The following is a 14,492-nucleotide window of genomic DNA, read 5'->3' as shown; positions in this document are numbered from 1 at the left end:
CATATAAATGTATTATTTTGTACAGTTTAACAAGAAGACTTGACAGGTGTATATACCATATGTGTCTAATTACAGACTACTTGCAAAACATTATAGATTAGATACCCCAGACTACCTACACCAAATTACAGATTATGTACCCCAGACTACCTACATTAAATTACAGATTATGCACCCCAGACTACCTGCACCAAATTACACATTACATACCCAGACTACCTACACCAAATTACAGATTACATACCCCAGGCTATCTGCACAAAATTATAGATTACATACCCCAGGCTACCTGCACAAAATTACAGATTACATACCCCAGACAACCTACACCAAATTACAGATTATGTAGCCCAGACTACCTACATTAAATTACAGATTATATACCCCAGACTACCTACATCAAATTACAGATTACATACCCCAGACTACCTGCACAAAATTACAGATTATGCACTCCAGGCTACCTACACCAAATTACAGATTACATACCCCAGACTACCTACACTAGGTTACAGATTATGTAGACAAGACTACCTACATTAAATTACAGATTACATACCTCTGACTACATGCAGAAAATTACACATTACATACCGCAGACTACCTGAACAAAATTACAGATTACATACCCCAGACTACCCACACCAAATTACAGATTACATACCCCAGACTACCTACACCAAATTACAGATTATGTAGCCCAGACTACCTACATTAAATTACAGATTACATACCTCTGACTACATGCACAAAATTACACGTTACATACCCCAGACTACCTGCACAAAATTACAGATTACATACCCCAGACTGCCTACACCAAATTACAGATTATGTACCCCAGACTACCTGCACAAAATTACAGATTATGTACCACACACTGTCTACACCAAATTACAGATTATGTACCCTAGATTGCCTACACCAAATTACAGATTATGTACCCTAGACTGCCTACACCAAATTACAGATTATGTACCCCAGACTACCTGCACAAAATTACAGATTACATACCCCAGACGGGTCTACACCAAATTACAGATTATGTACCCCAGACTACCTGCACAAAATTACAGATTATGTACCACACACTGTCTACACCAAATTACAGATTATGTACCCTAGACTGCCTACACCAAATTACAGATTATGTACCTCAGACTACCTACATCAAATTACAGATTATGTACCCCAGACTGCCTGCACAACATTACAGATTATGTACCCCAGACTACCTACATCAAATTACAGATTATGTACCCCAGACTACCTGCACAAAATTACAGATTACATACCCCAGACGGGTTTACACCAAATTACAGATTATGTACCCCAGACTACCTGCACAAAATTACAGATTATGTACCACAGACTGTCTACACGAAATTACAGATTATGTACCCCAGACTACCTGCACAAAATTACATCTTATGTAACACACACTGTCTACACCAAATTACAGATTATGTACCCCAGACTGCCTACACCAAATTACAAATTATGTACCCCAGACTACCTACATCAAATTACAGATTATGTACCCCAGACTACCTGCACAAAATTACAGATTATGTACCCCTGACTACCTACATCAAATGACAGATTACACACCCCAGACTACTTACACTAAAGTATGTATTACATACCCCAGACTACCTATATCAAATTACAGATTATAAATCCTAGACTACCTGCACCAAATTAGATATTACATACCCCAGACCACCTACACCAAATTGCAGATTACATACCCCAGACTACATATACCAAATTACAAACCCCAGGCTAAGATTCAGATATTATTGCTATAGGTTATGATTTGACATGTGATCAACACTACAAGTTTCAAATCTAATTCTTTCATCTTTGAATCACAACTTTCGTAGATTATTTGTATGTAAATAACATTAATACAATTAATCCAAGTTAATAACTCAGATCTTCAATAAATCCATGAAAATATTTGTACATTATTTATATTTAAATATGTTCATGATTCAGACTTTTCATGTATCAATCATAACTCAAACATTCCTAACTTTTATCCATTATTCGTATGTTAATCATTCGCAACTTATTTGAATGGAAATTGTCTTATGCAAATCCTGGCAAATTAGCAATTGTGAAACTGTGTTGGCAATCTATGAATGCACACACACACACACACACACACACACACACACGCACACACACATACACACGCACACACACACTCACACCAGGGCCTTTGTGCTGGAGGAGACCACACACAGACCAAGCCATGGACTAACATCGTAATACTCTTGAGAAAAACACATGCTAAGCTCCTGCTTCAACAGAAACATTTGTTCCCTCTTCTCACACCCCACAGCCTCCAATAAATTTCTACATCTCACCCCTGTCCCTATTGCCCTTGCACTCATCTGCACTTCTCTCTGAGGAGCCCATGTGTAAATAACTGAGGGGATGCACAAAGGCCCCTTTGTTTTGCACAGAAACCCATGTAGTACAGTAACTGATGCAAGACAAACACAGTGGGGTCTCATAAATAACAAACACACAAAGAGAAATCATTCATCCAATAAAATCAATGGAGTAAAACAAGCTAATTATTTTAGTCGCTGTATTTAATCACAGTATCTCTGCATGTATGAAGAAATGACAAAGCAGAGAAAACCAATATCTGCATGTTATTTCCATCCCAATAATTCTTCACTGAAATCCAGAGTATCCTGTTTTATTTAAATCACTGGCAGGCTAAATTATTTGCATAGAAATAATCAACATGTATGGAGGAACCATAGACACTGCTTTGTAAGGTTACATTTCCAGAAAATAATATTCCTTTATTCACATACAGCCCAGCTGGATCAAGTGGATTTTAAACCCAAAGGCTTGGGATAAACCCTTAGGTGAAACTTTTACGCAACTTATATTGCCTAGTTACATAATATAAAGCTCCCTGCAACTCACTTAAAACTCAGCTGGAACAATTACAAGTGTCTGAATTTTTGATTGCATCGAAAGAATGCTAGATAGATAGATAGATAGATAGATAGATAGATAGATAGATAGATAGATAGATAGATAGATAGATAGATGGACGGACGGACGGACGGACGGACGGACGGACGGACGGACGGACGGACAGACAGACAGACAGATAGATAGATAGATAGATAGATAGATAGATAGATAGATAGATAAGACATGTACACTGACCAGCCGCATGTATCCACACTCATTGTCCATTTTATCAGCTCTTCTTACCATGTAGGTGACCACCACAGAGCAGGTATTATTTGGCTGGTAGATCATTCTCGGCGCTGCAGTGACAATCAAGTGGTGGTGGTGTGTTAGTGTGTGTTGGGCTGGTATGAGTGGATCAGACACAGCAGTGTTGTTGGAGATTTTAAACATTGGTCCTCTCACTGCCCATTCTCTTAGACACTCCAACCTTGCTGGTCTAGTCCTTTATAAGTGGTCACAGGACTCTGTTGGCTGAATATGGCTGGTGGACTATTCTTAGTCCAGCACTAAGGTGTTTAAAAACTCCAGCAGATCCACTCATACCAGTACAACACACACTAACGCACCACTATGTCAGTGTCACTGCAGTACTGAGAATGATCTACTACTCAAAAATACTTGCTCTGTTGTGGTCCTGTGGGGGTCCTGACCTCTGAAGAACAGGATAAAAGGGGGCAACAAAGTATGCAGAGAAACGACAGTCTGTAACTGTAGATGAACAGTACATTGGCTCTGTCAATGTGCTCTTGTTACAAACTTACTAATAAAAGGCAAGCAAGTAGTGAAAATAAAACATACCAAAGGGTAGTGGAGGGGGCAAGTCTCGCACGGGATTGTTACTAAGGAGACAGCCGGGAAAGAAAGTGATGTCATCGAGGCAGATGTCACCTCTTCCGTTCCGGCCGATCATGCCCTCAATCATGACCTGGAAATGCTCAGTAGAGGACAGGGGCACTTCCTGCCGTATCCAGTAGTTGCCTTGATGCCCACTGAGGTCAAGCAGGAGGATGCGGGAGAACATTGTAGTCAGATACACACTCAAAGTGCCACAGCCCTCACCAGACATGTGCAGGTAAAACACCATCTGCAATACAGAGAAAACTCCACTATATTAAAAAGCCCTATATACTTTCACTCACTTTACGAGCTTCACCGTATACCTCCAATATGTACATAATTACAGACTGCACCTTCTATATCACTGGTCAGTTTCTAAACCACAAGACAGCTGTTGATCAGACCGTTTGGGTGGTGGACCGTTCTCAGCACAACAGCGACACTGACTTGGTAGCAGCATGGGAATGAGCGTTCTGCTCAGTAAATCAGGCCCAGCAGTGTTGCTGGAGTTTTTACACACATCAGTGACCCTCTAAATAAGCGCTTGAGGATCAATAACAAACAGTTCATCAATGTATGATCCATAGCCTGTACGCTAGCAGTTATTGGACGGTTGTTTGGACACTGTAGTTATTTATCCATTAGTAAACCTTAATAAAGTTCTTTAGGCTTCTTTGTAAATGTTTAAGAAAATTATATTAGTTTCAGAGAAAAACACTTTCAGAACAAGATTAAACTGATAGTTCTGATCTGAGGAGAAATCCTGTACCAAGCTGCCCTAAGAGTGCTGTAAAGTGGAGAGGAAGAACCGCCAAAGTCTGGGGTTTTTCTTATAATTTTGTCAGTGAGCTTATGTTCATTGAGGAGATCATGAAAGCAGAGGTGCACAAGCATAAAAAAGGTGTACAAACATACAAAGACTTGTGATTAGTTCATTAACAACAATTTTACAGATGAAACTACAAGGGTAAAGTTTGTGAACAGAAAGTTTTCTTGACAAAGTTCCCAGCAATACCAGGCAGTTGCTAAGGGGTTGCAAGGCCATTGCTATGGTATCTCAGGTGGTTGCAGAGGTGTAACTAAGCAGTTGCTATGGTATCCAAAGTGGTTGCTAGGTCACTGCTATACTATTCCAGGTAGTTCCAAGTAGTCGCTAAAGTGTTGCTAGGCTATTGCTATGATATCATGGCAATATGCATGTATGAGTATACATACATACATATATACATATATATATATATATATATATATATATATATATATATATACATACATATACATATATACATACATACACATTTATTTGTACATTTGTGGCCATTAGATTTAAATTGTCTCAACATTATGCCATTCATTTCCTATGGGGAAAAATCATGTTTGGACAAACACTGTATATATATATATATATATATATAATATGAAACTTAGGTGGGCCTGAGCATGGACAACTAGCAGGCAGCTGCTGACTGTCTTTATCTCTCTCTTCCTTTGTCCCCTTCTTACTTTTGCCTTTTCTCTCTCTGTCTTTCTCTCTCTCTAACACTCCCACATTGTGCATGGACAGTTGACGGATGTCTGCACATCTGCCTGCATAGCTGTATGGGTCTTCACTGAATCATGCAGTTGTTTTGACAGAAATTTGCATGTACACACACAGGCACTCAAGCCTAAAAAGGTCTTCTATAGCATGACCAATGCCTTATTTATTTTTTTATGCAGTCTACATTTTGGCTTCTCTCGCTTTCTCTGGCTTTCTCTGACAGAATGATTGATAGGTGTTACACAGTGAAGGTAAGAAGGGCAGTCAGGCTCAGTGACTGATTGATGTGAACCAGTATTACACAGACAGCTCCTGACACTACTTTCCTCTGAGGCTGCCACCATCAAAACTGCAGCATGCATTGCCAATCCAGTCCATTACATTACCAACCACCTAACCACCCATTTATCTGTCCTGTGTAAGGGTGTCTGGATATACTGTGCCTTTTTAAAGTCCATCCAGGTTTCTAATTGAGTGGGGTTGGAGGGAGGTTCCTGGGCACCTCATTAAGGTAAAGATACTCAGCAAAAGCAAACCAAAACGTGGTGGGAGTGATGAGTGAAACAAAAAAAGCTGAATCAGTACATAGTGAAATGAGCTCTGCCTAAGATTACTTATGAAAACCTTCATCAATATATAGGTCACCTATGGAACCACAAGACTTCTGTCACAAATCAAACCCTGCCCTTTCCCAACATGTGTGTTGAAAAAGTATATAAATATAAACGTAATACAGTAAATTTTGATTTGATTGACTGTCAATATTACAGTCATAATTATTTTACAAATGCAAATAATTTAGTTTAATGTATTGACTTCAGTCCACCCTAGTGCATCCACCGAGCACTATATTAGGAGAACTATACTAATACTGGGAAGAGCCTCCCTTTACTCTGAAAACAGCCTCAATTCTTCATGGCATGGATTTCACCATTTTCTTTGATTTTCTTGTTCATGTTGACATGATTGCATCATGTAATTCCTGATGATTTTTCAGGTGCACTTTCATGCATTCAAATCTGGTGACTGGGAAGGCCACTGAAGAACACTGAGCTCACTGTTATGCTCATAAAACCATTATCATGCATTATCATGACATTATCCTGCTAGAAGTAGCCATTAGTAGATGAACAAATTATGGTCATGAAGGGATGCACATGGTCAGCAAGAATACTCAAATAGGCTGCGGCATTCAAGTGATTGATTGTTATTAAGAGTCCCAAAGTGTGCCAAGAAAACATTCACACACCATTGCATCACATTTCAAACAGTCTGGACTTTTGAGATAAGTAGGTTGGGTTTGGGACTTCTGTATAACTGATGTTGGACCTGAGGTATGTATTTAGGGCTAACACAGAGAAGAGCATCACTTCTACCTGCTCTCATACAAGTAAGCTGATATTATTAACAGAGCACTTTTAAAGACCCTGGCTTTTTAACAATGTAATCAATTTTGAATGTGCAATTTTGGAAAATTGTTATATTGTTATAAATGAGCTAAGCACATGAATTCAGTGGGCTGTTGAGCTCCAAACTGTGATATTCTTCTGACATTTTGTGTCTTACATGCAATAACAGTAAAAGGAATAGTTGCAAAAGAACAATTCACAAAATTTTCCCCTGATATCCTATACTTCACCAATTTAGCATGGTGCCAACTAAATACCTAAATAATCATACACTCACTTTAAATCACAAGTTCTTAAAGCTGCAGTATGTAAGATGTAAGAGTTCAAATGGAAAGGATCAGCATTACTGAGTGAGGATGGGGGGAAAAAAACACCTGTAAAGAGTATAACCAAAGTTACAAAAACATTTTTCAGCACGTTGGGTGCAGTTACACATTTCCACCAGATCGCCAAATCCTCAGCTCTTACAGTGTAATAATCTCTAGTCATGCTTGTGGGGTTTCTGACACTGTATAACACACTGAGTCTGTTTACACCTCTTCCATCTTTTGTTTCCTTGTCTGTTCTCTCACCTCCTAGTCAGCTCTCAGCAGACACATTTCCACTCATGTGTACAGATAATGTAAACACATTCCAATTACACTTGTGGTAAAAGCAGTCAAGATCCACCTTTGACCACCTGTGAATGTGGTCTGAGTGATCTGAATGTGATCAAATCACCAAAAACACATGATAATGCAAGGTGTGAACATTGCTACCTATAAAAACAGACAACAGTGCAGAGAAAAACTCAAGCATCAAGATAGCCACTCTTACTGGTTTTAGTTATGTGATATGTTGATATAAGCATGTCTGTGTCAGATAACTTAACAACTCTATGTGCTGATTTAGACTTGCACATTGCATAAATCAAACTAATTGTTAGCTACATCAGCCTGGTAGCTCTTGTGTCAAATAGACTCCAAACATAACTAGTGTATTTCTTTATTAGTATTTCTTTAAATAGAATGTAATGTAGCTAATAACTTCATTTGGTTTGAATTGAACACTGGTAATGACCACCCACACCCAACTCAACCACCACTGGCAACGTAACACCAAAACAACTGTTCACCTTGCACTCTCTGCTGCGGTGGCTGAATGTTGGTCCAGAGATTCGAGCTATATCTCCCATAAGCTGGGGGAAGGAGCTCTCCAGATACAGGTAGTGTCCTGACGAGTTGCGCAGCGTGTGGTCAGTGGATGGGCCTGTACCAAAAGTGGGAGTTTTTCCTGTTTTAATTTTCCAATCAAAATTGTCAGTCTTCAGCTGTGTCCAGGAGCAAAGATCAAATTCAAAATTGCATTGGTCACTTATGCCCCCTGGAGAAAGAAGACACACATTTACACAAAGGTAATCTTTACTTTTATAATAAGTTTGTTTAAATAAATAACTGTAAATAAATGAATGCAGAAAAGAATTAAGAACAAGTTTTGCAGTAGTTTATGCCTTCCAAAAAATATTGTGTAAGGTGTAGCGTCTTACTGCAGATGTAATGGTTCTCATCTGAAGCATCTCCACAGTGGTCAATAAAGTCACAAAGGTTCCTTTGGGAGATACAGTGACCATTAGCACAAGAAAACTCATTCTTTTTGCAGGGAAGACCAGAGATGATTGGAGGGGCACAGTCTATAAAGGCAATATCATCAACCACCACATCACCCATGTAGCTAACACCTCGCTTAGCACGCAGGATCACCTAGAAGAAACACACATACATACACATAGTTAAACTACCTAACTCAAACTAAGGGGGTCTGACACACCAAGATGACTATAAGACTATATTTTTACTTCATTTGTTAGTTTCACAGTTTTACAGACTGTAGCTCCTGCAATAGAGGATTGATCTCTTTCATGCAGGGGCCTTTAGTATATGTCAGACATCAGCTGTGGCCTTTGGCATCGTGTTCAAGTGCGCATATTTACAGCAGACAAGGTGTGATGTTGAGTTGGAGAAAGGTGATCATCAGTCAACCTTAGTTGGTGCTAGTTTTTTCATGTCAGATTTGTGTGTCTGGGCCCTAAATTGTAATGCTTTGCATTGTCATTTGCAAAATCAGTAATACTATATAATTTGTGACTGAACAAGGAATCTTCCAGTATGCAAAGTGTCACGATTGGCTCCTCCTAGTCCATGTGCGTTTGTTTTGGTTTGGCCCGTGTGTATTTGTTTTGGTTTTCTAGTCCTGCCCCCTCATTTCATGACTCCACCCCAATTGTCTCCACCTGTTTTTGCACCTGTCCCTCGTTACCCATATGTTTTCCCCGGTCTGGTTACTGGTCTTTGTTTGATCGTATTGTTTGGTTGATGTATGTTGGCAGAACAGTTTGAATCTTTGTTTGTTGTTTGGTGATTAGGATTTGTTTGTGTTTCTCGTCATGTCTAACTCTCGTGCAATCCGTGTTGGCTCTAGGACCCTGGAGCGTCTTGACCCTGATTTTGGATTTGCCCTTAATAAATCTTGCTTATCTCAGCATGTGTGTCTGCCTCCTTGCTCCCTGTTACACAAAGGAAATATATTTTCATACATTTTTCAAAATGCGTAACATTTGGGAAATATTTCCACATATGCTTGACATACAGTATTTGGACAAAAATATTGAGACACACCTCTTAATTATTGACTTCAGATGTTTAGTCTCACTGCTACAGGTGTATAAAATCAAGCACTTGGCCTTGCAGTCTGCCTTTACGAACATTTCTGAAAGAATGGCTCGTCCTAAAGAGCTCAGTGAATTTGAGTGTGGTGCTGTAATATGATGCCATCATTGTAACAAGTTTATGAAATTTCTTCTCTCCTAGATATTCTACGATCAACTGCTATTATTGAAAAGTGTAAGTGTTTATGAGCTACAGCACCTTCAGACAGAGCGGTGTTGCAGAGTGCTGAGGCACATAGTGTATAAAAGTCCTCAGTGCTCTACTGACTCAGTTACTGCAGAGTTCCAAACTTCCTTTAGCATTAACATCAGAAGAAAAACTGCGCTGGGAGCTTCATGGAATGAGTTTCCATGGCTGAGCAGCTGCATGAAAGCCTTACATTACCAAGCCCAAACCCAAGCGTTGGATGAAGTGATGTAAAGTATGCTGCCAGAAATGCATTCTTTTCTATCTAGCAGTCAGATGGACAAGACTGGTTTCAGTGAATGCCAGGAGAACATTACCTGCCTGACTACACTGTGCTAACTGTAAAGTTTGGTGGAGGAGGGATAATGCTATGGGGCTGTTTTTCAGGGGTTCGTCTAGGGCACTTAGTTTCAGTGAAGGTAATGGAGTGTAAGCTGCTATAGCTGAAAAGGGGGGGGGGCAACTTCATATTATTGCTTATGGATTTGGAATGGGTGTGATGTGTAATTTCAATACTTCTGTCCATATAGTGTATATGTACATTTTTTGTGGTTTTTACATGTTAAATAGAAATATCATTTAGATGACAGAACATGACTTGCTAGTTTACCACATCATCACATATCACATCAGATTATCATTAAATAAAATGTTTTATGATGATGTTAGATTAAAGACACAAGACGTGACATAGCATAAACTAGAAGGTAGCTAGGGAACATTAGCCAGCTTTGTAATGCTGGTTTGGGACTAGCTCTGTTCTTCTAGGAAATGACTGTAGCTAGCAAGTTTAGCTGATTACTAAATAAGTCACTTACTTTAGCAAAACAGGCTGTATCGATGTTAACAGGAAAATACGCTCACTGTGTACACCTACCTTGTGTCTACACTCATTGTGCATTTTATTTGGTCCATTTACCATATAGGATCACTCTGTAGCTCTACAGTTGTAAACTGTAGTTCATCCAAATATCCACCACCCAAATAATACCGGCTCAGTGAAGGTTCTGTAAGGGTCCTAACTATTGACTACAGGGTAGAGAAAGCCTAAAAAATTCTGCATAGAAAAAGATGGGATACAAGTGACCAGTGAATGTATATCAACATGCAGTTGTTGTATGGACTGCATAAAGACTAACAAAATGATTGAGAGTCAGACAGAGAGAGAGAGAGAGAGAGAGAGAGAGAGCGAGAGAGAGAGAATAGATTGTGAAGTGGAAAAGTGTAGCAGTGGAGTGGAGAAGAAGGAGCTAAACGGGCATTAAGAGCGTGATGGTGAGCAGAGAGAGAACACTTCAGCCTACAGGGAGCCTCTGAAGAGCACTTCAAAGCTAAGCACTGATGAGAGAGGGAATCTTACAGTGTGAGAGTATGTGGACACACTGTGTGGATGTGGGAGGGGCTCTCTGTGTGTTGATAAATGTTAATGATGAAAAGTGAAGGACCAGATGGAGAAAGGTCGTGATATTTCCGAATAGAGATCTACAGATAGATCAGGAGCTGCTCTAATCAGCTAACATTTGAGCTTTGGTTCTCACACTCACACATAAATCAAAAGAGTAGAAATTTCTGATCCACTGGAATCTTTGTCTGCTGTTATTTACAACTACCTAGAACATAGCATAACCTACACTTCCTATAAAACACATAACCAGTGGTGTCCAAAACCCCCTGATGATCCAAAAAACTAATATATATTAATATGGAATTGGGGTGATATGGACTGATTTTTAGACTGAGAAAGTATTCTAGATGCTGAGTTTTATAAATACTGATGAGGGCAGATAGTTTTGTAAGAGAAACCAATGAGAAGGGTGTTGCAGTAGTCTAAGCGGTATGATATGAAAGCATGGACCAGAGTTTCCGTGTATTTTATGAAAATCAAGGGGGCAAAGACGAGCAATATTATGGAGATGGAAAAAAGCTGTCTTGACCAAAGCCCCAATATAAGGTTCAACAGAAAGGACAGGATCAAAAAGTACATTTAAGTTATGGACTTCACTCGAAGGTCACTGTCCAAGTGTCCAAGCAGCTCAGCACCAGCCCAGCATTTGTACACCTACAAATTCCATTGGGTATTAGGAAATGTTTCATCAGCTTAGATGCATTTGCAGTTCCACTGACTTTTTCACCAGACAACAGAGATTACATCCACACTTACAAACCTCCTATGATGGAAATCAGATTCCTCTTTGCAGCTCGTCAGCATGCCCTGAGAGGATGCATTAAATGCATCTGAAGTGCCCACTCATGTTGCCATAACCAATATGCGCCCCCTCACCAGAGCACTCTAACTAATTATCCAGCAACACTGCCAGATCACAGGTTTCAACAGTTACTTCACAGGGATACATGAGCTTTAACTTGAGGCCAGAGATGTCAGTGATCAGCTGCTGTGTTCTGACATGACTCCACTGCCACCCCACAACTCTCTTCACTGTCTCTCATCCTGAGGGGAACCTGTCAGTGTCATTAGTACACACACTCAGTGACATTAGCCATTATACTTCTTACTGCTAGAGACTGCTGAAATGGCCTTTTTGGACATGAGTACAAAGGCCATTTAAAGCCTTAAGTCAGGGCTGTACAATGTGACAGTATTGTTGCATGTGAAATCATTTGGACAGACCTGCAAATTGTGTCGAATTCCTATGAACACCTTGCCGCGCATCCAACGGCTGCCTTGGTTACCGGTTTCGGACCACATCTCATGTGTGACATTAGCAGACTTGATAAAAACCTACAATACCATAAAAGGACAAGGCCAAAATTCACTTACATATCCGTAAGAAGGATACAATAGAATGAAATGACAGAATAGATTGGAATATGAAAGGACCCAAAATAATTTGATTAACTAATTTAATAAGGAGTCATTTCTGGATAGGTTCACCTGTAGTGTTCCCACAGTGAAGCCACTCATGTAGTACCAGAACTCCATGGTGCACTGGGGCCCAGTGGCAGTGATAAGCGGAGTCAAGAGATCAGAAGTGTGGCCATATCCTCCATTAGAACTGTCCGCATAAACATACCAACCTTCTACAGTGCCGCTGCATAACACACACACACACACACACACACACACACACACACACACACACACACACACACACACACACACACAATAACATAATGGGATGTTGTAGAGTGGAGTGAGATTTTGAATGGGGTAGGGTGGGGTAGGATGATATAAGGTGAGCAGACTTTTGCATGGGGTAGAGTGGTGAAGGATGGGATGGGGTGAGGTAGGGTATGGTGAACTTTAGGATGGTATTGTTTAGAATGTGGTGGGCTTTAAAACAGGGTAAAGTAGGATGAAGTAGGGTAGGGTGGAGTAGGGTTTTATGTGGTGGAGGAAGGTAGGTGGGGTGGAGTAGAGTAAGCTGGGGTGGGTTATGGTGTGGTGGGGTATGGTGGGGTCATATGGTATGGGATGGGGTGATTTGCATTGGGGTAGGTTTGGGTAGATGTACAGTCAAATAATAAATTAATATATTTATAGGTGTGCTAAATTAGAGTCACATTTCTGGAAAAAATCTTAAAAACATCTAAACACAGTTATCTTTAAATTTCTATTTTGACATTAAGCAACATACACAGCCACATAAATATGTTAGTGTTACTGCGCACATCCACCCTCACTCACTGCGTGTGGTCATTGACAGGCCGATGAAATTGCTCTCCATGGTGCATAGTTTCCCCCTGTCCTGTTTGCCAGCGGAAAGCATGGAGTGGCACCGGAGGGGCAGGGCTAGCTAGATTCCACCCACATAAAAGTCCACCCTCAAAATCACACTGCTCCATGACTAAAATCAAGAAAGAGTAAGAGGGAGACTATGTGTGAAGGATATGAATGGACAGATGGATTGTTGGCTGGAAACAAAAATCAATATTGAAAACACAAACATACCACAGTCCTTTTCATCAGAGCCATCAGAGCAGTCCAGTCTGAAATCGCACACCTGACTCTGGCTTACACACTCTCCGTAAGACCCACACACATACTGGCCCATCAGACAACTGTGAGGTGGCACTGGGGTAAAAGCAGGGGGAGGAGCTGCTGTGCTGGACTCCACTGATGGGAGTGTACCTACACAGACACACAAACACATTAAAGAGTGTGGGAGGAGAGCAACTCAACTTTAGGAAACACACAAACTCATAGCACTGTCAAGGACTTCTATTCATCAATCATTATATGCTGTATTTTTTTCAACTTTAGATTTAAAGGTCCTGTATGTTACATTTTTGTTGCATTTTATGTTTTTGCCATTTATGAATATAGAAAAGTCTAGGGACACCACAGCTCAGTAACAAAACAGTAGACCATGAGGCAAGGGGCTGTTAAATGCTGAAGCGCATAGAACGTAAAAATCACCTCTGTTGCATTAATCAGTACAGAGTTCCAAACTGTCTGGAAGCAACATCAGCACAAGCAGCTGAGCAGCTGGTATGGAGCCTAAGATCACTATGTGCAATGCCAAGTGTGGGCTGGAGTGGTGTTCTCTAGAGTGACAAATCATGCTTCATTATCTGGCAGTCTAATGGATGAACCTAAGTTTCGTGAATGCCAGGAGAACTACTACTTAGTACTACTTAGAATGCATGGTAACATGCTAACAGTAAAGTTTGGAGGAGGATGGATAATGGCCTGGGGCTGTTTTTCAGGGTTTGGGCTTGGCCCTTAGTTCTAGTGAAGGATAATGTTAATACGTCTATATATACATAGACATTTTAGACAATTATATAATTCCAACTTTATGAAGTTTGGTGTGTAGAAACTCCAGTGACTTGCACAGAGCCCTG

At 40.2% G+C, this 14,492-nt stretch overlaps 1 protein-coding gene across 1 annotated transcript in view; it reads right to left on the bottom strand.

Moving 5' to 3' along the window:
- malrd1 (MAM and LDL receptor class A domain containing 1) overlaps positions 1–14,492 on the bottom strand; it is a 93,929-nt gene that overhangs the window by 48,334 nt on the left and 31,103 nt on the right. Inside the window, exons 12-18 of the mRNA XM_017723269.2 lie at positions 13,597–13,776; positions 13,333–13,492; positions 12,580–12,736; positions 12,316–12,426; positions 8,321–8,534; positions 7,910–8,157; positions 3,808–4,093 (exon numbers count right to left, since the gene is read on the bottom strand). Coding sequence (XP_017578758.1) covers positions 3,808–4,093; positions 7,910–8,157; positions 8,321–8,534; positions 12,316–12,426; positions 12,580–12,736; positions 13,333–13,492; positions 13,597–13,776 — 1,356 coding nt within the window. The remainder of the gene's footprint in view (positions 1–3,807; positions 4,094–7,909; positions 8,158–8,320; positions 8,535–12,315; positions 12,427–12,579; positions 12,737–13,332; positions 13,493–13,596; positions 13,777–14,492) is intronic.

Source organism: Pygocentrus nattereri, chromosome 2 (genome assembly GCF_015220715.1).
Source record: "Pygocentrus nattereri isolate fPygNat1 chromosome 2, fPygNat1.pri, whole genome shotgun sequence".
Taxonomy (NCBI): domain Eukaryota; kingdom Metazoa; phylum Chordata; class Actinopteri; order Characiformes; family Serrasalmidae; genus Pygocentrus; species Pygocentrus nattereri.
The sequence above is the reverse complement of the archived record's forward strand: the minus strand, read 5'-3'. Positions and strand labels throughout refer to the sequence as shown.